Source organism: Eretmochelys imbricata, chromosome 9 (genome assembly GCF_965152235.1).
Source record: "Eretmochelys imbricata isolate rEreImb1 chromosome 9, rEreImb1.hap1, whole genome shotgun sequence".
NCBI lineage: Eukaryota > Metazoa > Chordata > Testudines > Cheloniidae > Eretmochelys > Eretmochelys imbricata.
The window spans coordinates 88,172,734-88,198,708 of record NC_135580.1 but is presented as its reverse complement, the minus strand read 5'-3'; the positions used below and the strand labels follow the sequence as shown (position 1 = coordinate 88,198,708).

The 25,975-nt window shown below is 42.3% G+C and overlaps 1 protein-coding gene across 2 annotated transcripts in view; it reads right to left on the bottom strand.

The window, feature by feature from the left end:
* THOC2 (THO complex subunit 2) overlaps positions 1-25,975 on the bottom strand; it is a 108,786-nt gene that overhangs the window by 15,495 nt on the left and 67,316 nt on the right. For both annotated transcript variants that reach the window (XM_077827259.1, XM_077827260.1), the window contains 9 exons: positions 24,769-24,926; positions 21,633-21,761; positions 17,027-17,158; positions 16,754-16,938; positions 15,823-16,007; positions 15,388-15,490; positions 13,950-14,386; positions 12,143-12,201; positions 10,548-10,583 (listed from right to left, as the gene is read on the bottom strand). In XM_077827259.1, the coding sequence (XP_077683385.1) occupies positions 10,548-10,583; positions 12,143-12,201; positions 13,950-14,386; positions 15,388-15,490; positions 15,823-16,007; positions 16,754-16,938; positions 17,027-17,158; positions 21,633-21,761; positions 24,769-24,926 (1,424 nt within the window). The remainder of the gene's footprint in view (positions 1-10,547; positions 10,584-12,142; positions 12,202-13,949; positions 14,387-15,387; positions 15,491-15,822; positions 16,008-16,753; positions 16,939-17,026; positions 17,159-21,632; positions 21,762-24,768; positions 24,927-25,975) is intronic.

Below are 25,975 nucleotides of genomic sequence, written 5' to 3'. Positions count from 1 at the left end.
TAAGCTATTACCAGCAGGAGAGTGGGGTGGGAGGAGGTATTGTTTCATGGTCTCTGTGTATATAATGTCTTCTGCAGTTTCCACAGTATGCATCCGATGAAGTGAGCTGTAGCTCACGAAAGCTTATGCTCAAATAAATTGGTTAGTCTCTAAGGTGCCACAAGTACTCCTTTTCTTTTTGCAAATACAGACTAACACGACTGTTACTCTGAAACCTGTCATTATACAAAGCTGAAAATTCAAGATCTATTTGCATAAAGAATCAGCACTAGCTTGAACAGAATATACACTTAAGGTAAATGTTGTACACTTAAGTTGTTTACCAGTAACGCTTAATATACTCAACACAAACCAGGTAGCAATATTGTTGATTTTGCCAGTGAAAATGCTTGGGCTTACTACAGTATACTTAGCCTATGGAAATCCTGACTTTCAGTACCACAGAGGTAATGCAGAACTAACTTCATTTGCCCAATTATGGATCACTCTCAAAACTGGTTTAAATGATACATCTTTTTGATAGTAGCATCCCAACACATTTCCAGCATACAGAAGAATAATTTACAAATGACACAGGGCTGATTTAACGGGATCTGGTTTTTAAACATGTTATTACTTTTTGTTAAACTGTAATCTTAAACCACAAAGTATTTAAGTCATACATTTTTGGAAGATACTCAGAACACTGAATGAGGTTCTCCAACTGCAATACTGTAAACTATCAAAGAAACATGAGTGTGGAGGCAACTCAACTGGGCCACAAATCCTCAAACTGCTGGCTACTGGAGAGAAGAATTCTTCATGTTTGTTTTGCAAATTTCCCAGCATATAATTACATTAGTTCTATTTTTAAGCAATTTCAATATTCTTTGTTCAGAGCATTAGCGACAGATGTGATTGTTTTGGAGAGGGACGTGGGAAGAAAAAACAAGCACCATCATGGAATGAGTAAAAACCCCAACAAAATTAATTTATTTCCTTTGCTTTATTTCCAGGTTTCAGCAAGTATAATTTTTAAACATACTTCACTCCCTGGTTGTTGATAGCCATGAAGTGCAGACTGTTCAGCTCCCTTCCCCCAGCGCACAATTCCTGCTCCAACAAGATGCCATAGCAGGCACTCTCCTGGGGATATCACAACTACCACAGATCAGCACTAGGGAACATGGAGTCTGCTCGATGATGGAAGTTGCAGATCTTCTATTCCAGACTCTTCCCACTTGCCCCACTCCCTCATATTTAGCTGTCAGTTAAGATCTTCTTAGAATTAATCATTCTACTCAACAGTATATAAAAAAGAATACTGAAAGCCTTAGTCAATTGCTGGTCATTTAAGATGAGGTTTTCAAAAGCACCAAAAGGATTGAGGCACTCAATTCCCATTAACTTTCAATGACAGCTGACAGGTTTCAGAGTAACAGCCGTGTTAGTCTGTATTCGCAAAAAGAAAAGGAGTACTTGTGGCACCTCAGAGACTAACCAATTTATTTGAGCATAAGCTTTCGTGAGCTACAGCTCACTTCATCTGTGGAAAGTACAGAAGATATTTTTATACACACAAACCATGAAAAAATGGGTGTTTACCACTACAAAAGGTTTTCTCTCCCCCCACCCCACTCTCCTGCTGGTAATAGCTTATCTAAAGTGATCAGTCTCCTTACAATGTGTATGATAATCAAGTTGGGCCATTTCCAGCACAAATCCAGGTTTTCTCATACACATGATAAGGAGAGTGATCACTTTAGATAAGCTATTACCAACAGGAGAGTGGGTTTGTGTGTGGAGGAGAAGAAAAAAAAAGGGGAGGGGGAGGGGGGAGAAAACCTGGATTTGTGCTGGAAATGGCCCACCTTGATTATCATACACATTGTAAGGAGAGTGATCACTTTAGATAAGCTATTACCAGCAGGAGATGGTGGGGGTGGGGGAGAGAAAATCTTTTGTAGTGGTAAACACCCATTTTCTCATGGTTTGTGTGTATAAAAAGATCTTATGTACTTTCCACAGTATGCATCCGATGAAGTGAGCTGTAGCTCACGAAAGCTTATGCTCAAATAAATTGGTTAGTCTCTAAGGTGCCACAAGTACTCCTTTTCTTTTTGCGAATGACAGTTGAGTACTTCAGTCTTTGAAATGTGCACCTTTTATTTTTAGGGACATGCATCATGGAAAGAAGAGGGTTTGACTTCCTTACTCTATAGACAGAGTCCATACTCCAGTGCTACTTTATGAGGGTTGTGATTTTACCGGCAGAACACATGCCGGTTCATTCAGTCAGAGAAAGAAGGAGCAACTGGAAGGGAGGGTGGGAGGTGGAAACTAGAGCTCAGAAGAAAAGCTCTTCATGAACAGTAATGCCAGGAAAAACTGTGTTAGTACAGAACCTAGCTCAGTGGGGTCCTGGTTCATAACTGGGGCTCCTAAGTGTTACAATAATACAAATAAATAAAATAAACAGACAAACAACATATGTTATAGCCCAATACATAAGGACATTCAGCAGCCAACACTAAAACTGAGCTGTTTATTTTGAATTAAAACAATATAAGCAATTTGCAGATTATTTAACATATGTTTAATTCAGCTATTTGTCTTAATCATATGCACCAAATGCATTGGCATATAAAAATTATTTAATTGTACTTCTGAAATTAGTTTAGGAAAAACTGTCTTAGCGAATACATTTTTTTCCAATATAACACCCCACCACCACAACACATCCCAGTTGTTAACAGATGTGAGTGGGAGAGAAATGACTTGGATTTCTGAAATCAGAAAGGCAATGCTTTCAAAAGAAGTTAACAATCCCAAATATTTAAAATGACATATGTTACATGGAAGTGACAACTGTGTAAACAGTAAAACTATGAGAATTTGGGACATTAAGGAGTTGAGGCTCCTGCTCCTGCCTCCCTTTCTAAATGTTCCTATGTATGCTGTACAGTTAGCATTGGAATCACTTAGATAAACCCAGTAGATTAGCAACTAGCAGTTGCAGAATTACTGCTGCTGTTTGAAAATGATATAAAAAGAATTCTTGTAAAGACTCATTTAAGCAATCTGAGCTAAAAGGTACAATAATACCTGATGTACACTTTGCAGTAAGCAACAATTCTCTCATGCATTTTTAAACTTGTTTCTTTGTAAATGATAAAGCATAATGACAGATAAAAATCTATAAAATTAATTGGGAAATGTTCAAAGTTGCTTAATTTGATACAATCAACATTTGTGCTAATAAATACCTCTGTTATGATTATTGGAAAGCATTTTATTTATTAACACAAGATCTCAATAGTCAGTTTTAACAGACATACCTACTCCCTGCCCCACACACAGTAAAAGACAGCTACCTTTTCTGTAACTGGTGTTCTTCGAGATGTGTTGCTCATGTCTATTCCACAGTAGGTATGCGTGCTTGCCACATGCACCAGTGCTGGAAGCTTTTTCCCCTAGCTGTACCCGTAGTGGGGAAGCACCCCACGCGACTGCTGGAGCAGCGCCTGCCTGGAGCGGTATAAAGGGCGCTGCACTCCCCCCACCCTCAGTTCCTTCTTGCTAGACAACTCCGACAGAGGGAAAGGAGGGTGGGATGCGGAATGGACATGAGCAACACATCTCGAAGAACACAGTTACGGAAAAGGTAACTGTCTTTTCTTCAAGTGATTGCTCATGTGTATTCCACAATAGGTGATTCCAAGCTATATCTGTTGGAGGTGGGTGGGAGTTCACAAGTTCCCAGGACGGAGGACAGCCCTGCCGAACACAGCGTCATCCCTGGTTTGGGAGATGCTCACATAGCGTGAGGTGAATGTGTGAACCGAAGACCACGTGGCGGCCCTACAAATGTCCTGGATGGGGGTGTGGGTCACAAAGGCAGCTGATGAGGCTGCACCCGAGTCGAGTGTGCCCTCACAATGGGTGGCAGGGGGACACCCGCCAGGTGATAACAGGAACGGATGCACGAAATGATCCAACTGGAAAGCTGCTGAGTGGAAATCAGCTGGCCCCTCGCGCGCTCAACCGAGGTGATGAACAGTTGCGAGGACTTTCTGAACGGCTTGGTCCGCTCGAGGTAGAGAGCCAGAGTCCGCTGCACATCAAACGTGTGGAGATGGTGCTCCTCACTGGACACATGAGGCTTGGGGCAGAGGACCGGTAGAAAAATACCTTGACCCATGTGGTAGGCAGAAACCACCTTTGGGAGGAAAGCGGGGTGTGGGCAGAGCTGGACCTTGTCCTTATGAAAGACCATGTACGGTGGCTCGGAGGTCAGGGCCATGAGCTCCAAGACTCACCTGGCAGACATGACTGCAACCAGGAAGGCCACCTCCCACGAGAGGTGAAACCAGGAGCACGTGGCCAGTGGTTCAAATGGGGGCCCTGTGAGACGAGCCAACACCAGGTTTAGGTCACACTGCGGGACCAGGGGTCCAGAATACAGCAAAAGACGGTCCAAACCCTTAAGGAACCGGCCAGTCATAGCATGGGAAAATGCCGTGTGCCCTTGCACCGGTGGATGGAAGGCCAGTATGGCTGGCAGGTGCACCTTGAATGACGAGAGCGCCAGGCCCTGGGCCCTCAGATGGAGGAGGTAATCAAAGATAAGCTGGATCGGGGCGGCCACCGGGGAGACATCCCAGTCCACCGCCCACCTAGAAAACCGGGACCACTTCACCAAATAAGTGCGGCGAGTGGAGGGCCGTCTACTTTCAAGGAGGACGTGCTGAACCTGTTCTGAGCACGTCCTTTCCTCACCACCTAACCACTGAATAGCCACGCCGTGAGGTGAAGCGCCACTAGGCTGGGATGGAGGAGGTGGCCCTGGTCCTGAGAGAGGAGGTCTGGGCAGAGCGGCAATGGCCACAGCGAAGCTACCGCCAGGCAGTTGAGGGTTCCATACCAATGCTGCCTGGGCCACGCCGGGGCAATCAGGAGGACCCAGGCCTTGTCCGTCTTTATCTTCTCCAGGACCCTGCTGAATAGAGGGAAAGGGGGAAAGGCGTAGAGAAGCCGGCCTGACCAGGCCAGGAGAAAGCCAACAGCGATAGCGCCCTTCCCCAGGCCCCCCCGGAGCAGAAGCGGGGGCATTGCCAGTTGTGCTGAGTCGCGGATAGGTCCACCTGGGAAGTTCCCCACCTTCGGAAGAGCTGGTGGGCCACTTCCAGGTGGAGGGACCACTCGTGTTGCAAGGAAAAGTCCCTGCTCAAGCGACCTGCCCTCTCGTTCCAGGTGCCCAGTAGGTGGAAGGCCTTCAGGTGGATGTCGTCAGCTATTCAGAAGTCCCACAGTCTGAGGGCTTCGTGGCAGAGGATCAGGCCCCGCCTTGCCTGTTGATATAGATCATTGAGGCCGTGTTGTCCGTGAGGACCCTAACTACCCTGCCCTCCAGGTGCGAGCGGAAGGCCATACACACCAGCCGCACCGCCCTGAGCTCCTTGACATTTATATATAGGGTCAGGCCTACCACAGGCCTTGGGTCTGAAAGTTCCCCACATGGGCCCCCCAACCCAGGTCAGACGCGTCGGACACCAGCTCCAACGACAGGGCCCTGTCCCTGAACGGGACCCCTTGGAGCATGTTGTTTGGGGCAGACCACCACCATAGGGAGGTGATCACAGAGTCCAGCACGGTGAGGACCTTGTCCATTCTGTCCATGGCCTGGGAGAACTTCGAGGCCAACCAGAACTGGAGGGGCCTCATCCTGAGTCTGGTGTGACGGACTACGTACGTGCATGCCGACATGTGACTTAAGAGTTGCAGGCAAACCCTGGCTGTTTTCACTGGAAACCTTGTGACCGAGTCGATGAGACCTTTCACGGTCTTGAATCTGTCTGGCATGAGAGAGGCCCTGGCCGACACTGCGTCCAGGAGCACCTCGATAAACTCTATGCGTTGGACTGGGACTAAAGTGGACTTGGTGTTGTTTACCAACAGGCCCAAGGCAGTGCACGTGGACAGGAGGAGCATATTGTGATCCCTCACCTGCGACCGAGAGATGCCCTTGATAAGCCAATTGTCCAGATAGGGAAATACCTGGACCCGCCGCCATCTGAGGTAGGCCACTACCACCGACATGCATTCTGTAAACACCCTGGGGGCAGTGGACAGACAAAACGGGAGGACCGTGAATTGGTAATGATTCTGTCCCAGCACGAAACGGAGGACGCGCCTGTGCTCTTCGAATTTGTGGATGTGGAAGTATGCATCCTGTAGATCAAGGGCAGAGTACCAGTCCCCGGGATCCAAGGAGGGGATGATGGAGGCCAGAGAGACCATGCAGAACTTGAGTTTCACCATGTACTGGTTCAGACCTCACAGGTCCAGGATGGACCTGAGCCCCCCTTTGGTCTTCGGGTTAAGGAAATAACGAGAGTAATACCCCTTGCCCATGAACTCCTCAGGCACCACCTCTATCACTCATAGTCCAAGGAGCCACCCCACCTCCTGCTCGAACAGAGCTTCGTGCAACGGGTCCCCCAAGAGGGATGGGGGTGGGGAGTAAGTAAACTGGAGGGTGTAAGCCAGGGAGATGGTGTTGAGGACCCATCGGTCCGAGGTTAGCCATGACCACTCCGGGAGGAAAGCACACAACTGGTTGGAGAAGGGTAGCTTTATTGGCCCATCAAAGGACGGCTACGAATGGACACTGGGCTGGCATAAGATCTGCTGCTGTCTCTGGACTGGGAGGAGCAGCGGTGCTGGGATCTACGACGGCCATGGGACCGCAATCTCGACTTGGAGGATTGGTACCGACGGTAACATCTGCTCCACAAACAGCCTCAACGGGCGGATCTGCAACGGCAATCGATGCCCAGGGCTGCGATGTCTTGGCAGAGACTTGGAGAGGGAGTCCGAGCGGGAACAGCGACGACGACCGTGCCGTGACCGACTGTAGTACCCTCTCAGAGACGAGGACCTTTGGCGATGCCCGCCGCAGTTCTGTCAATATTCGCTCCTTGAGGACGAGCGGTGCCGAGAGTCCCGACCAGATGGAACCCAGCCAGACAGTCTGGTGGGCGTCGAGAGAGATCCACATGGACTCTGCCCTAAGTGGTTGCTGGGCGGCGAACTGTGTTGGAAATGTTCCCTTGACCAAGACCGGTACAGGGCCGGAGGCGACTGCGGAGATCCCAGCGGCAGCTTGCCTCTGGAGCGTGGGGCCAACATCGGCGGCACTCCAGGCACCGGTATGGACATATCATCCTAGGCTGCCTGGAGGGTTTCAGGTGTGGATGGCATCCAGACATCCGGAGAGGCCAAAGGGGCTGGTGGGGATCAAGGACTGCCTGACATTGGCCTAACCTCCGTCCCAGACTTCTCTTGGTGCCGCTGCAAAGAGGGAGACTTCGTGGACGGGGAGCGGTGCCGACTGGTCGATGGCACTGGAGGGTTGCCGCATACTGATGACATGGTGCCAGGTACCAGTTCAGAATGGCGTGCCGGAGTCAGGGTCAGCACCGACTCCATCAGGATGGCCTGGAGCCTAATGTCCCTTTCTCTTTTGGTCTGAGGCTTAAATGACTTGCAAATCTTGCACCTTTCGCTGATATGGGTTTCTCCCAAACAGCGCAAACAGTCTGCATGCGGGTTACTTCTTGGCACAGAACACCTACAAGAGCAGCACAACTTAAACCCCAGGACGCGGGGCATGCCCCAGCCAAGGCTCAGACTGACTGACTAAACAGCTAACTAACTACAGGTACTAACACACTGAACATCGAACAGTTCTGGGGACGAGCTACAGCAAAATCAGGAAGGCTAAATCACACCTGGAGTTGCAGCTAGCGAGGGATGTTAAGAGTAACAAGAAGGGTTTCTTCAGGTATGTTGGCAACAAGAAGAAAGCCAAGGAAAGTGTGGGCCCCTTCCTGAATGAGGGAGGCAACCTAGTGACAGAGGATGTGGAAAAAGCTAATGTACTCAATGCTTTTTTTGCCTCTGTCTTCACGAACAAGGTCAGCTCCCAGGCTACTGCCCTGGGCAGCACAGCATGGGGAGGAGGTGGCCAGCCCTCTGTGAGGAAAGATGTGGTTCGGGACTATTTAGAAAAACTGGACGTGCACAAGTCCATGGGGCCGGATGCGTTGCATCCGAGAACTGGCGGATGTGATTGCAGAGCCATTGGCCATTATCTTTGAAAACTCATGGTGATCGGGGGAAATCCCGGAAGACTGGAAAAAGACTAATGTAGTCCCAATCTTTAAAAAAGGGAAGAAGGAGGATCCTGGGAACTACAGGCTGGTCAGCCTCACCTCAGTCCCCGGAAAAATCATGGAGCATGTTCTCAAGGAATCAATTCTGAAGCACTTAGACGAGAGGAAAGTGATCAGGAACAGTCAGCATGGATTCACCAAGGGAAAGTCATGCCTGACTAATCTAATTGCCTTCTATGATGAGATAACTGGTTCTGTGGATGAAGGGAAAGCAGTGGACGTGTTATTCCTCGACTTCAGCAAAGCTTTTGACACTGTCTCCCACAGTATTCTTGTCAGCATGTTAAAGAAGTATGGGCTGGATGGATGCACTACAAGGTGGGTAGAAAGTTGGCTAGATTGTCGGGCTCAACGGGTAGTGATCAATGGCTCCATGTCTAGTTGGCAGCTGGTATCTAGCGGAGTGCCACAAGGGTCGGTCCTGGGGCCGGTTTTGTTCAATATCTTCATTAATTATCTGGAGGATGGTGTGGATTGCACCCTCAGCAAGTTTGCGGATGACACTAAACTGGGAGGAGTGGTAGATACACTGGAGGGTAGGGATAGGATACAGAGGGACCTAGACAAATTGGAGGATTGGGCCAAAAGAAATCTGATGAGGTTCAACAAAGACAAGTGCAGAGTCCTGCACTTAGGACGGAAGAATCCAATGCACCGCTACAGACTAGGGACCGAATGGCTAGGCAGCAGTACTGCAGAGAAGGACCTAGGGGTAACAGTGGACGAGAAGCTGGATATGAGTCAACAGTGTGCCCTTGTTGCCAAGAAGGCCAATGGCATTTTGGGATGTATAAGTAGGGGCATTGCCAGAAGACCGAGGGATGTGATCGTTCCCCTCTATTCGACATTGGTGAGGCCTCATCTGGAGTACTGTGTCCAGTTTTGGGCCCCGCACTACAAGAAGGATGTGGAGAAATTGGAGAGAGTCCAGCGAAGGGCAACAAAAATTATTAGGGGTCTGGAACACATGACTTATGAGGAGAGGCTGAGGGAACTGGGATTGTTTAGTCTACGGAAGAGAAGAATGAGGGAGGATTTGATAGCTGCTTTCAACTACCTGAAAGATGGATCCAAAGAGGATGGATCTAGACTATTCTCAGTGATAGCAGATGACAGGACAAGAAGTAATGGTCTCAAGTTGCAGTGGGGGAGATTTAGGTTGGATATTAGGAAAACTTTTTCACTAGGAGGGTGGTGAAACACTGGAATGCGTTACCTAGGGAGGTGGTGGAATCCCCTTCCTTAGAAGTTTTTAAGGTCAGGCTTGACAAAGCCCTGGCTGGGATGATTTAGTTGGGATTGGTCCTGCTCTGGGCAGGGGGTTGGACTAGATGACCTCCAGAGGTCCCTTCCAACTCTGATATTCTATGATTCTATGATTCAAAGCTGGAGCAGAGCACTTCCGAAGCACCTTCACTGGCAGCAAGAAGGAACTAAGGGTGGGGGGAGGGTGCAGTTCCCCTTATACCGTGCCAGGCAGGCGCCACTCCAGAGGCTGTGGGGGGGCGCTCCCCCTGTACAGGTACTGCTAGGGAAAAAACTTCTAGCACCGGTGCACGTGGCGAGCACGCACACCTGTTGTAGAATACACATGAGCAATCACTCGAAGAAGAACACAGATCCACAAAAAAGGATAAGAAATTATTCTAGTACATTACCAAGTTCAAGTTTCTATGGTGCTCATTACTGTAATAGCTGAGTATTTCGGTAAATATGTTTAAAATCTACATTAATGCTTGTTTTATGGCCTTTTCCCAAAATATCAGAATGTACTATGCTTCAAACCTCTTTTTAATGTATTTATTTTAGAGCACAATTCTACAATATTTTTAATTTGAATTACATTTATGAAAAAAAGCAAGCATACCAATAGGAAAACTTAGTTGTTAGCTCTGGAATCACACTGATGGTGATACTGATGGAGATTTACTAAGACACAAATGAGTGGGGGCTACTTTAGAAGCATGAATACTGCCATAGTTTTGTTGTTTTCTTTATGCAAAGTAAAGTTGCAGTAATAGCTACGAAATATGAAAAAAACATGTCTGAGGCGGATCAAGGAAAATTAAGTGATCACTCTATAGGGTACTACCAACATAACAGACCAATGTTGATTGCACACTGTGCCAACGGTAGTTTATTCTATAGATCAAAATCTAAAGGCACATGTGTAAAGCACATTTATACATTGGTTGAAAAATCTGTTTTTATGCTAGCACATACAGTAATACACCCTTCAATTTCTCAGGTAATGTATAACATCCACACAAGATTAAAATTTCTCCACATAAAATACAAATGTAATCTCAGTGACAAATAAAAGATTCAAACCTTTGCTGAAGAGTCCTTGAGTTCGCTGAGGCTGTCCTGTAGAAAATGAATGGAGATGACACGTAAACTGGCGTAATTTTCAGAAACCAGAGGAACTTTGGGAAGCAGGCTGTACCTTGAAACAAAAAACAACTACTCCTTCCAGAATAAATCTGATGTTAATATTTTATATTGAACAAAGCTAAAGCTAGAAAACAAAATTTACATCTCTTTCTAAACTAAATTATATCAGCAATATGATTCTTTAAACTACAAAAGTAAATTTGTTCCTATTAAATTTGTCATAAAAACATTTAAAAACCTCCCCTCCACCCACAAAGATTTCTGCAATATTTAAAGAAAAATATTCTTTAAATGAGTGAGCCACAGATGAAGAAAGATTTTAAAAATATATTAAATGCATATGTTCCATGAATAAAAATATATTAAATGTATCTTCTCCACTCATAGTTAAATGTGGTAGAAGTCCCCTAAAACAACTTTAGGTTTCATTTTGCAAAAAACAGATAGAGAAAAAAAATATTAAAAAAATATACTTGATGTTACAATTAAGTCCTTATCCTTTCCTGGTTCCTCAAAACTGATTATATGCACTTTTTAGTCTTATTTCTGCAAAATTAATTATTATTCTTTAAGTAACTCTTATACAAAAAAGATGTATTCTTTGAAAAAAGAAAACAAAACATTGGATTTTTAAGTTGGTAAGATGGTGAAGTTTTAAACACCCCACATAATCCATCACAGTGCTCTTGATGAAGTATTAGTAACTTACAGTTTTAAAGGTTCAACGTACTGCAAATTCAAAGATTCCATGAATTTAGATGGTTTAGAAATAAAATTAAATATGGAGCAAGGAATGGCTACCCTGAGTCTTCAAGTAGGCTACACCCACGGTATTGTGCTGCGCTTGAATGCTTGGGGTTTCTCTTTGCTGGGTGGTAGGCTTGGTTGCCACATCTGGTTTTATCGTAACGCAGGGCTCAACATGGTGGGAACCCACTGGAATATAAACAAACCTCGAAGGGAAGGTGCAACAGAAGCTGCATGCTCACTGAATATACACAACTACAGGAGAACTGATCACCAAGGAGACTTTAAAATGGAACTCCTTTCAAGACTCCTCCTTGGAAGGCACACATCGGTATGATGCTCATCAAGAAGCCTGATGAATTCAGAGGTATCCGTATATCCCGTAACATCCAGAAAATCTTCAGTGCTATATATTCTTCAATATTAGTGCAGAAAAATATGCTCCATTCTGCTGCAAAGAATCATTTGCTTGTAGCTACCATTGCATTCCAAAAAAACTGAGTGCTTAAAACAATGAGGCACTTCTGTGTAAAAATTTTCTTGCATTTTTCAAACACTATTTACAAAATTTGTGCTAGGTCCTTGAAGCTTTATTTTTTCTAATTAAAAATATTTAATAGAAAAAAAGAGTCCACCAATAAAGAAAAGGAATGCATTTTCTAATGCAAGATAAAACCTCCAGTGGTTCCAGTATATACTTGGCACAAAACTTGAAGGAAGTCGGACACTGGCATTCCAAACTTGTGAGCCTAACATGGGCGCTGCCTTCCTCAGGCTATACTAACCTTTACTGTTGAGGAATGTGATGGAGAAGAATGGGTATCAACTTTGCGACGTTTTTGTTCTAAAAAAAAAGAAAAGGAAGAAATAAATAAATAAGAAGCAGTAAGCATTAAAACCCTAGCAAGAGGGGATAAAATCTGATTACATTACTTTGCAAAATACCAAAGGAGTTTAAAGTTAGAATTAAAATTTTACTGTTGGAGGATTAAATGTATTGATTATCATCAGGAGAAAGTAACAGGCCTGATCCCATGGATTCCATAATTTCTCATCTGCAGAATCCCCAGCTGCAAAATTGTGCTTTAGTGTTTAAACTTTCATTTAAAATAATCTGTGTTTAGTGCTCAAGGTTATGATGAAAACCTTGAAAATGTGGAACAAGTGGAAACTGATGCAGACCCATATTTCTGGGTTTGCAAATAGCCTAAAAACAATTGTTCTGAGATGCGAAGTACCTCATTCACCTAAACAGGCTGCTAACACCAAAACCTTAAGATGTTAACTTAAAAGTCCACATTGTTAACTATTTCACTGATGACAATTTTAGTAGAAACTATTCCAAACAGTTTTCCACATCTTCTGCAGGTGCTAAAAGCCCCAGCTGTTGCCTACCAGATGCCAAAAACTCCAGCTTTCCTCCAAAAACTTCCATATGCTGTTTGTAATACATTCTCAATACAGGTTTCAGAGTAGCAGCCATGATAGTTTGTATCCGCAAAAAGAAAAGGAGGACTTGTGGCACCTCAGAGACTAACAAATTTATTTGAGCATAAGCTTTCCTAAGCTACAGCTTACTTCATCGGATGCAAAAACAGACTCCAAGGAGAGACTGCTGAATTGGAATTAATTTGCAAACTGGATACAATTAACTTAGGCTTGAATAAAGACTGGGAGCGGCTGTGTCATTACACAAAGTAAAACTATTTCCCCTTGTTTATTTCTCCCCCCTCTTGTTCTAGTCAACTGCTGGAAATGGCCCACCTTGATTATCACTACAAAAGGTCCCCGCCCCTCTCTTCTTCTCCCCCCCCCCTCCCCACTATATGCATCCGATGAAATGAGCTGTAGCTCACAAAAGCTTATGCTCAAATTTGTTAGTCTTTAAGGTGCTACAAGTACTCCTATTCTCAATACAAAAATTTTTGCAGAACTCAGATTGTTTTTGCTGTAGAGTATATGATACCTCAACTACAGCAAGCAAACAATCAAAAACACATTTCCATGTGTAACCTATTACTACACGATCACAACACAATTTAGAATCTTCACAAGGATGTGCTACAAGAGATATTCATATAAAACCATATTTTAAATTCTTAAAGGCAGTGGGCCCTATAATACTCTGCTCTCACTGAAAGTGGTGGGAACAGAAAACACCTCCCCCACAGTTTGCTTACTAATGCTGGAAGTGACAATCTTTTTAACTACCTGGCACCAAAAAGTTGAAAAGAAAAGGGTCTTTTATGATTAGATGCTAATTAGCATATAGACAGGTTTCAGAGTAGCAGCCGTGTTAGTCTGTATTCGCAAAAAAAAAAAGGAGTACTAGTGGCACCTTAGAGACTAACAAATTTATTTGAGCATAAGCTTTCGTGAGCTACTTCATCGGATGCAGTGAGCTGTCGCTCACGAAAGCTTATGCTCAAATAAAATTGTTAGTCTCTAAGGTGCCACAAGTACTCCTTTTCAAGTAGCATATAGTTACTCTCCTTCTGCCTACCCCCAAACCATTTTTAGGTATTAAGCAGCTTTCAAAGTTTCTGTACATTATTGAAAAGGCAGCTTAAAAAAAAAAAAAGTTTAATTTACCCCTTTCAGACTCTGATGTTTCTGATCGGGGAACAGGTGACTTCAAGGACCCAGCTACTGACAATTTTTCTCCTCCTTTAATATTTTCCTTGGATTTCATATCCTTCGCTACATCTTTTTCTCTGGATGGCTCCTTTTCTCTCTCCTTTTCTGCAGCAAACTTTGACTCAGCGTTGGTAACAACTGTCTTGGATTTTTCCTCTTTTGGTGTTTTTTCTTCTTTCTTGGCTTTTTCCTTCTCTTTGTCAGATTTTGGTGTTTTCTCCTTGATCTCTCTCGTTTTATCATCTTTGTTTGCCCGTTCTTCCTTTGGTTTATCTTTTCCATCCTTTCCAAGTGCCTTGGCCTCGGGAATGGCAGCCGGAGTCTTTTCTTTTTTTTCTTTATCTTTTTCCTTCCCACTTTTTTCTTTCTCATCTTTTTCTTTAATAATTTTGCTGCATAAAAAAAGCCCAATGAGTGTTCAATATCAAAACTAGCTTCAGTTTTCATAATCAAATTCAAATCAGTTTTTACTTTTCATGATTAAGACAAAAAACCCTTTTCAAAATGCTAAATAAGTGACAAATTCCTGTCTCTCAATATTCTTCCGCTCATCTTCATAGCAACAAACCAGTACCTTTCTTCTAGCTAAAATGGGAGGATACAGGAAACAATGCTATTACATGACTAGCAGGGTTCTGAGGCACACAGAACTAGTAGCCATTACAAAACATTAATGTTTCTGACTCAAGGTTATTCCAGCCCAGCAGCTATGTAACAATGACTATGAGTACATCCAGGCAGCAAGTGAACACCCGCTGCTGGTCCAGGTCAGCCGATATGGGCTTGCGGGGCTCTCACTCCAAGGCTGAGTCCAAGGTAAAATTGCTGGGTAGACATTCAAGTCCAGGCTGGAGCCTGAGCTTTGCAATCCCGCATGGGGGGATGTACCCAGAGCCCAGGCTCCAGCCTGAGCCCAAATGTCTACACAGCAATACTGAGCCTCGCAGACCAGCCACGGCTGTGCCACGAGTCTTTTATTCCAGTGTAGTCATACCCACCAATTACAAGTACCCAATTAGAGCAGCTACCAAGTACTCATTGTGAGATGTCTAGCCCACTCTAACAGATTTCAAGGATTGGGTTCACAGTATTTAAAATGGATCTTTAAGTTCAGCATATTAGATACGATTATTTCTTTAGTGAAGCTTTATTCATTTAACTTAGTATAGTTTCGTTGCATAATTTGGGAGAAAAGCATTCCATTTATCAGTCTTCACTTGCAATTCCTTTATCTAGTGGATCAAAAGGATATAATTTGCAGATTTCTACTGCACAAAGTAGAGAAGATCATTTTCACCTCTGTTAAAAAAACCCTTAAGAATAGATAGGTCACTTTCAAATGTAATTTCACGATTCTGCAGTCAGACAATGAACTGAAGAATAGATTTCTCACCTGTTAGAAGCACTGTTTCCATTGCTTGTCGTCACTTTTGGTGTTGCATTGGCGGCTTTATTAATAACTTTCACAGCACCCTGAGTTTTCTCCTTTAGTTTGTCTATTGAAAAAGATACTAAACTTAATCTACTGAGTTAGTACTTTGGCTCAATGCTATAGCAACCACTTGAACATATAATACTTCAAAATTCATTTAAAATTAGGCTTAATTTATTGACAGCTAAAATTGATCAAGATGTATTTGTCAATAACAAATGATTAACAATATAAGCAATAAACAATATTTAAAAAAAAGCACAAAGAAACCCAACATGTAATGGACCCTGTTAGTTTTACAATTTGAAGGTTAAACCACACAATCCTAAAAGTCAATTTAAAAAAGGGTCAGAATTATAGCACTAAAAGAATTCTCTTTTAAAATGGATGGCTTACCAGTCTCCTCAGTAGTGCTTTCTTCCAGTTTAGCTGCATTTATTGTGAGTGATGCAGGCAGCCCAGCACCACCTGGCCCATTTTGCACTGTTGCAGCTACAGCATTCCTGGCAGGTGGGTCTTTGTGATGGAATTCATTTTCCGGTACCATATAAGGCTTTCTACTTTTCAATTGCCCAGAATAGCTGAAAGTCGCACAGTGTGTTAAATATGCACAAACATAAAGCAAAATATAAACATGGGTTACTGTTTAAAAAGATTATTCGAGTAGTTTGCAAATTATTTAGCACTTCTTTGAAAATGATCTGCAGTATTCTCTTTCTCCTTCTATTACTACCATCGGTTCTTTAAAGAACCTGACCTTCTAACCTCTGCCATCTAAAAACCTTCAAAGAAATAAGCCAGTGATTTTGTGTTACACTAATAGTTTTGAAGCTTTGCTAAATCAACGACAGTGACGAAATAAAATACCTTTCCAGCAACCAAGGCAAACATGGATAATTTTGCATTCACCACATCATGAAAAAATAACCATAATTAAACAGCAAAGTATTGTTTTATTTAACCTTCTAGAACTTCACATGCCTAGACTGAGTAATTGTGTAATCTTACAGCTATAACCCCTGTCTTTCATTGTCTTACTCTCCCTCCAGCTACTTATTACCACCACTGGTCCTGCTTAAAATTATATTATAAGCTCTCCAGGGCAGGGATTGTTACTTTCTTTTGTCCTGCGGAGAACCTAGCACACTTAATCATCATTATCCAGTACAAACCAGGAGCCTCAACTTGCACCAGCCTCAAAACAACAGGATTGCAAGATCTTCCAAGATACAGCAAAAGCCAAATGTGTCAAGACTGGATGAGTTCTGAGCCTTTGGAATCCTTTCATCATCCATTTAAATCTCTTTTTAAAGTAAGTTGTTGTTACCCCATAGCTAATGCATATAGATCAGGTCTCTTCTCTTTCTCTTCCTGACAGATCTTATGTACTCTTCTTTCCAAGGCCTGACCCAGGTTCAGAACTTTTGGATACCAGGGAAGGATTTTGGTCAGCACAATCAGGATATTTCTGATATGTGTATATTCGCCTGTTTCAAGGCAGTGTACAGAAGCCTAGAATACAAGGTATAAAATACAATCAAAGTAGTTCTCATTAATACTTGCAAAAGTGGGTCATATCAACTTAATACCCTTTATTTACCTTAGTTAATTTATAGTGCCATTTGTGTACTACATGTCGAAAGTTCTCATAATCTAACTGATCAGCTTTGTTCCCACCATCAAATCCAGTTGCCCGTAATATGGTAAGGAAGCCTGGATAGTTGCCACATTCCTACATGTATGTAAAAAGAAAAGTAAAAAGTTAACCTTATTCAGTCAGCGGATTAAAATAATTTAACTTTTGCTGAAGTTTTAACATAACTGAAGCACATTACTTTCACTAACTCTGGTATATGTAAAGTTTAAAACATTCACATTTAGCAACATTTATACAGGTGTATTACTCTTCAACATGTTCCAACAAATCCTGCATCTTGGTAGGCGGTTAGACTAGATGACCCTTGTGGTCCCTTCTAACCCTCTGGTTCTATAATTCTATGTTGGTGCAGATGTGTATTTCACTCAGCTGTGCACACCCAATGCACAGAAGCCGGATAACTGTGTTTAGCAGAATTTGTTGGGACAACAAATGCACAACCACAGGTCTCCTCATGGCCCCTACCAAGGCTATTTCAGAGTGGTGCTATCCAGACCCACTTCAGTTCCTATGAACCAGAATCTATGTCTGAAGACTCTGATGCAGCGGGAACGGAGGGAGAATCATGGAACACATCTTCACCCACATCTTGAAGAACAATTTACAGTACAAGTAAAGTAACAAGATTTTTCTTCATCAAGTTGCCGCAGACTAATATTCCCCTCAGAGTATAGCTTACACAGCAACTCGACACCAGTGGCTGGCCCATGCTAGTGTTCACGGGGCTCAGGGTGCAGGGCTGTTTCATTGCTGTGTACACTTCTGGGCTCAGGCTGGATCCCAGGCCATTGGACCCTGCAGAATGGGAAGGTTCTAGAGCTCGGGCTCCAGCCCACGCCCAGAAGTGTACACAGCAATGAAACAGCCCCACAGCCCGAATTGGCTGGCATGGGTTTTTCTTTGCTGTGTAGGTATACCTTCAGAGGATTTGCAAGCAGTAATGGAAGAAGCTGAGGTTTAGAGTCTACTTAAATAGTGACTACAGAGTTGCTCTTCCAAATTTTGCATCAGACCTAGATGCAGATGTGATAACACAGTTTGATAAAGGTATGCACGGAGGACCAAGCAGAAACACTGTATATGTCCAATATGGGAACATCCCTGAGAAATGCAACTTGAAGCAGCTTGGGTCTTTGTTGAATGAACCAAGAGCCTTTGTGGAGCTGTGGTATTTGTCATGCATATGCTTTGTTGTGCAGAAAGTAATCCATCCGGAGATTGTCTGTGCCAAAATCACTTGACCTCTCATCTTGTCCACGTAGGAGACAAAAAGCCAGAGTAATAATCAAAATGGTATAGTCCCGTCCAAATATAACTCTCAGGCTTATTTTACACCCAAAATACAAAGTCACTGTTCTTCTGCATTCATGCATGGCTTAGAAAAAAAATACAGACAAGTACATTGTTTGGTAATAGTGAAACCACTTTAGCCAAAAATTTTGGATGCCACCTTAAGGCTAGTTTGCCTTTGAATAACTGAGTACATGGAAGTTCTGCAGTTAGGGCCTGCAGTTCACTTACCCTCCTTCATAAGGTTACAGCAATAAGAAAGGATGTCTTTTGGCAAAGAAGGAACAGAGAACAGATTGCTAGAGGCTTGAATGGAGGCCCCTTGAGGGCAGGAAGTACAACGTTAAGGTCCCACAGGGCTACTGCTTCCTTTACAGTTGGGAAGAGGCAGACAACCACTATAGGGAATACACCTAGTTCCCTTGGATTGGGCGATGGAATGCTGAGATCACTGCCAAGTGGACCCTCAATGAGCTGAGACGGGGCCTGGTGATCTAAGATGTAACAGGGAATTTAAAGTGTCCTGAATCCGGGTAAGTACCAGACAAATTTCCCAAGCCAAAGACTGAACGGAAAAGCATTTCCACTTGGCCAAACAGGTTGATCTACTTGAAACTGCTGAACTACCTCTGAACAGCTCTTTCCCCCCGAATCTAACCATGCAGCATCCATGCTGAGGTGCAAACTGTACAGACCTGATGCCACAGCTAACCTTCATAGCCTTTCTGTCCAATCTCCCCTATCTCTTTTCCTTCCGGAAGGTCTTCCTTCTGGGAAATTGGACAGAAAGGCTATGAAGGTTGGAGAAAAAACAATGTCTTGACCAGGCTAGTGCAATGAGTATCAATTTGGTGTGATCCAGCTTCAACTTGAGAACGATCTGGGGGATGAGCGCAACGGGGGGGGAGGCATACAGTAGTGCTGACTCCCAGTTCAGTTGGAAGGCATCAGTCAGAACGCATGGATTGCAATCCACTCAAGAGCAAAACTGACGGTACTTCTTGTCTTTTGTTGCAAATAGGTCAACAGACAGAATGCCCTAGTCCCTGAAGAAGTGTCTCAGGATGCTGCTCTTCATGGCCCACTCATGATTCTCAGAGAAATTCCTGCTGAACTGATCAGCCAACTGATTCTGGGCACCCAGTAAGTGGATGGCTGAGACAACGATGTCATCTTTGATGCAAGAGTGGCAAAACTTTATCACTTCCTGAAGAGCTGGCTGGACCAGGCTCCACCCTATCTGTTCACACAGTACATTGTGGTGGTATTGTCAGTAAGAGTGTGAACTGATGTGCCACTGATGTGTGGGAGAAAGGCTCAGCACATACTGTAAATTTCTCAAAGCTCTAGGACATTGATATGTAATGATGCTTCCTATTCTGTCCACAAAGCTTGGGCTACTAACATCTCTATATGCACTCTGCTACCTATTGTCGAGGCATCAGTAACTATGGTCTTGGCCAGTGGAGGCTGAGCGAAGGGCACACCCTCACATGTGAGATTATTCTGATCTGTCCACCAGTTTAGGGACTCCAGGATAATCTCACATGTTGAACTACTAAGTACACAAAGCCATGTGACCTAGCAACCTCAAGCATGCACAAACCATGGTTGAGAAGTGAGATCTGAGGGGCAGATATAGGCAACAAACTGAAACCATTCATGTAGGAGAAAAGCCGTTGAACTCGTAAAGCCTAGTAGGACTCAAAGAACTCAATTTTTTGTGTTGGAAGTAAAGTGGACTTTCCTTTGTTCAAGATCAGCCCGTCAATAGAAGAAAGATAGCATGAATTGGACACGATGGAGGACTGGACTTTCAGACTTGCTCCTGACTAGTCAATCATCCAGCTAAGGGAAATCATTCACCCGAGAAAGGCTGCCACTATGGTCCTGCATTTGATGAATACAGACAGTATTGAGGAGTAGTGTGTGTTGATAATGCTGACCCATTCTATGAATCTCAGATACTTCCTGTGGTTTGATAAAGCTGCTATATGGAAGCAGGCATCTTGAAGATTGAGGGCAGCAAACCAGTCATGATTCAACAAGTGGAGAACTGTCGCTTGGTTGACTATGTGGGATCTTATATATCTGATGTATTTTTTGAGACTTTGGTGGTAAAGTATAAGTCTCAGCCCTCCCTTGGACTTGGGGATCAGAAAGTAATGTGAATAGAGCCCCTTACCCCAATGTTGTACAGCAACTCTTTCTATGGCTGCTGAAGCTCGTAGCCTGAAAGTCTTGAAATAGCAGCAACTCAAGAGATGGGTCCCTGAAAAGGGACAAGGTAGGGGGCTGGCTTGGAATTGGACAGTGTGTTCCAACACAGTGCTTGTGACCCATCTGTCTGTGGTTATTGCTTCACAAGCCGTGTAGCTGTGGGACTGGGGGATATGACTGGAAGATTGCTGATGACAGGAATACTGACCTTGAAACAGGTCAAATAGTCTATCTGCCCAAAGCTGATGGGGGAGATGAGCCAGTTGGTTAGAGGCGGAGCCAGAGGACCTTCTCTGTAATTTGTGCCTCCTCTTGGAAAAGTCTTGCTGCCTAGAAGCATAAGTTGGTTGTCTGAAATACGGCTGGGAGCACTGACGGAATTGTTGCCCATGTTGTTGTCCCCTAATGGTTGGTACAGATGCCAATGTAATGTAGCTTGAGAGTTTGATCAGACTTTTCAAAAAAGCAGGAACCACACATAGAAAGGGAGGTCTTTTATACGTAGTTACAATTTAGCGCAATACATGTCTGCAACCATTTGAAGAAGAAATGCCTGCTTTTGGGAGAGTGGAAGAGAGGTGTGCACATCTCTCACCTTTGCTCCATTTTAACTTGCTTCTGACAGAGCTATCGAGCAAGTTTCATCATTCTCACATGTTATCTTCATGACTGACTGTGGTTAATCTGAGATATATTTACCTTTTAATCCGTATGCAGTTTTCAAAGCACTTAAACTTTGATAAGTTAAGCCTCCTCCAACTCAACTTAGATATAGATGGATGAAAAGTATGATTCAGTAAGCAGAAGTGTTCAAAATGTATGCACGGAATTCCTTTCCCATCACAGAAATCCTGCCTTCAAGTATCAGCAAAGTTTTATAATGCATGAAGTTTAAAATTAGAAAACTAGAAAAACAATCGTACTTCATGTTTTTACTGCATTAATACTTTTACAGCAACCACTTTTATTGGGCCTGGCATAGCAGTAGTAATCATATGATTATTCATGAAACAGACTACAATTTAACAGCTTTACATACCTTTTCATATATGTTTCTATCACTGTGCCACCTAGTCACAGTCTCTAGCATACAGCACAGAAACCTGCCATATCTACTAGCTTCATTTTCAGTGCAACTTGCTACTGTATATATTATATCTGAGAAAACCTGTAAAGAACAGAAACAATAGTCAGGCTATGTAACATGAAATCAAAATTATTTAAAAAAATCAAACCCAACTGCTTTAGTTTTCTTACTTCATGTTCATAAGGTTACTAGAATACAAAGAACTAATTCCACCTTGAACTCTGAACTCCCTTTCTTTTCTTATCAGCTATTACCTTAACTCTTAACTCATCTCATTGAGCTTGGGTAATAGACAAATGTAAACTGTTGCTGATTGTATAAACAAAATGTAGTTCTACTCTGAGTATTACAGAATAAAGGCATTGTGGACATCCCATACTTACTATCTATCCATGACTCTACACTGAACACATGAAGTTTACAAGTAGATGGTTTTTCTAACTGTGAGGCCTTTAAACTCTACCTTGGATCTGAAAGTCAAGCAGGGTTTTTGGCTCTTGCTTATATATAGTTTCCCACAAAGCAAATTATGCCCTCAGTGACACCTTTTGTGACACCAATGCCTTCAACAGAGCTGCACAGGTAATGAATTTGCTGGATAATAGAAGCTTAGTAAATAATATTGTTGCTGCATAAGAAGAAATAGAATCCAGCTACTGGCCGTGCTGGCTCTCCAAGACTACGAGGAGTACAAAAGCAGTAAAAATGTATTTTTGTCAGAAATGGGAGCAGATAAAACTCTGAATACATGAAGTGCAGATCTGATGAGTAAGAAAGTGCCATTTTTAAAAAGTCATTTCAGAGTAAACCCAAATATTAAAGTTGTATTCCCATGCCAAAAGTAAAACTGGACCCATTCTGGCTCAGCCAAACAGCTGAATGTTCCCCACAAAAAACAATACAAGAAGAATTTAGGATAATGTTTACTGTACAACCATATAAATCACCCACTTAAATAAGACTCTTATTCCAGTGTGTTCCATCATGGCAAGTCACTTACCCAACCACTCCCATAAGAAGCCAGGCTCACATTTTACATGAATGATTCTAATGTCCTAAAACATTGTGGTTTATACAAATGAGGCTGTACTCTAACAATAAGTACCGTTTCAAAGCCAAGTACTGGAAACACTCATCTGGAGATCGGGATTACTTCTGATCTCCAGATGACTGTTTCCAGTACTTGGCTCTGAAATGGCAACCCTTAACAACTTTCTCTGGCTGATCTCATTAACCAGGGAAGTCCTCCTTGCACACCCTGCTGATTGGACGCCATTCCCATGTGATCGTCCCCTGGAAATAAGGCTTTCTTAAGCAGCACAGAAAGGCAAAATCTGTATTGTATAGTTACTTTTCAGGGAGACATTTTCTCAAGACAGAAATTAGCATCTGTGGTTGCCAAGCAGGGTGGATAACAAATGATGATTTTAAAAAAAAAAATCAAAATTGGATTAGTTTTATTTAAATGGGTTTTTTCATTTAAGTAAGATTTATTTTTTAAAATTAAAACAATCTAAAATTAAACGTGAAACTGACAACCTCTGTTCAGGCCTAAACTTATTATAGTTTATTAAAATAATTTAAATACAAAAAATATTAAGCAGTATGTGTTAGCTGCTCTTTTAATTCCAATTTCCAGTCACATAGAGCTTAACACAAAATCACAAGTAAAAAATTAATCTAGTTAATAAGAAATACATTTAAAAATTAAGAAGCAGAATAGATGTAATTTAAGCTATATAATGTTTAAATAAATGTATTACATATAATGTATCCTCCTGGTTAGCAAAAAGCAGGACCAAATTTAGTGTAAGGACTATATTAACTGCAAATCAACGTTTTAATGGTTACCAAACAATGAGAATCAACTTTTCTTTAGGAAAATAACTAATACATACAAATGGGAAACAATTTAAAAACAAAAAGAAAAGGAGTACTTGTGGCACCTTAGAGACTAGGTGCCACAAGTACTCCTTTTCTTTTTGCGAATACAGACTAACACGGCTGTTACTCTGAAATTTAAAAACAGTTATCAAGTTTCCTGCTTAGTGATTTCAATTGCTTTGATTTAAATCATTTCATCCTGCTGCAGAACCAGAGAAGTTCACAGATCTCCCATGGTCTAAAAGACACAGGATACATACTTGGTCTAAATAGACCACCTCTCTTCACACTGAGCTTCTTAGTTATGGTACTTCATATTAGTGCCCAGGAAACCCAACATGGATTACCAAATTGTGCAAATTAGTGAGTTAAAAACAAAAGTCAGTGGTACTGATTTGTAAATTAGCTTTCAGCAGTGCAAGCTTGACCTGGTACCAAAATATAAATTGCATTATCTTTGTCTTGTATGAGGCGCGGTGGTGTGTGCCTGTAATCCCAGCTACTTGGGAGGCTGAGGCTGGCAGATTGCTCAGGGGTTCTGGACTGCGGTGCACTATGCCGATTGGGTGTCTGGTGCCACTGACAGCCTGACCAACAGGTGGCTGAAGGACTGTCTAGAAAAACACAAATGATGTGTTTTGATCTGCGCTCTCTCTGTGAGGGCTGATGGACTGAATCGACCAAGGTGATTATCTTTGCCTTGTATATCACTACCATCTATATAGAGCAATGCAATATTGGGCAGGCAAGGTGGAGGATGACACCTTGGCTCAGCAAAGATGGAGCATGCTTTCTGGGGCTTAGGGACAAGAACAAAGGGAAAGGGAAGGTTTGCAGGAAAAACCTTTAGAAGTACATAACGATATGTTCCTTGAATTTTAACTTGTATGTTGTCTATTTCTTTTTATCTGATTTTTTTGACAGTAAGCTCTTCAGGGCAGGTACAGATAGTTTCCTATGTTTGTAGAGTGCTTAGTTCAATGGGGTCCCGGTCTTGATGGGGACCCTTTAAGTGCTATGGTAATAATGATAAAACGCAGATTCTGGAATTGGAATATATTTAGAGATTCTGTTGATGCACAGTGTCTTTTCACATGGAAAAAGGATGTGACAAATAGTAATCTTTCAAAAACAGAGTTTTAATAGACTTGTAATATTCACTTAAAAGAAAACAACACAGCTCCATCAAATTCCGGTTACTTACTCTATCATAACAGAGAAGTGTGGAAAAATTGGGTGTTTTCTGTTGATGCACCAGTTCTACAAAGTGAGCACAGTAAACAGCATCGATTGCAGAAAAAATGCAGCGAGGAAATATACACAACTGTAGAAATTTTGTGATAGTCTCATTTTTGGTTGATTCTTCAAAAACAAAAATAAAGAGACAAAGAAGGGAAGTCTTTTATGGCAACATCAATTGTACATAATGCAGCTAACATTCAAACAAAACCCACAAAATGAACTCAATCACACATGCTTCAGAAATATAGTGTGCATTATAATACGTTTTAACATCCCAAATTTCCTTTCAAAGTACGCAGGGAAAACTCTCAAACCAGATAGATAATCCCTAGTAAGATACCAAGAAAACTAACAGATAAAATGTATTCATTAACCATGAATATTTTTCTCCATTATATACAAGAGCTGACTCAGAACCACCTCACGCTAGTTTGCTCTAGTGACTGGAAGACACAATGCAGATGATCAGATTTAGCAAAGAAAGCGAGGAAAAAAGGAATTAAAAAGCAAAGATAGTTCATCACAAAATATAAGTTGATTCTCTTTCAGGGGATAAAGTTTAGTTTCCATTTGCTATGTTACTACTTAGTAACATCATATGTTCTATAGTATATTTTATAAAATAAAGTCTTGGTAATTACAATATTTCACTAGGACACCTGTTATTAATTCTTTGCTAAGTGGTATGAAATGGCCAGCGTGTTGTTTCTTTTTTTAATTAATTATCAAAATTTGTGCTTTAGTAACAATATTTATTTTTATTAATGATTTTAGCGCCTTTCGCTAGCTCCATGTGCTTTTACAAACATTATACACAGTACAATAAAATACTGTCCACACAATAAGAACCTAAAAAGTAGTTCAGATATGTGAAATTTGACTGATGCTATAGCAGAGGAAAAGAAGTCTCTCTACCTCCTGCATAGCCATGGTATTAGACCTCAAAAATATTTCATGTGGCCAGTTGCTTGACATAACACTTCCACTCCCAGTGCTCTTCTTAGGTCATTTACTAATCAAGGTGACATACGGGAACAAAGCTATGAGAGAGAGCTACTTAAGAACCTCTAAATGGAAGGCAGAGGACAAAAGATTATAAAGTTCTACAGGACACCAATCAGTTCCACACTATTCTCCCTCAAAGCCCTATAGAAGCTCACCGTCTCCAT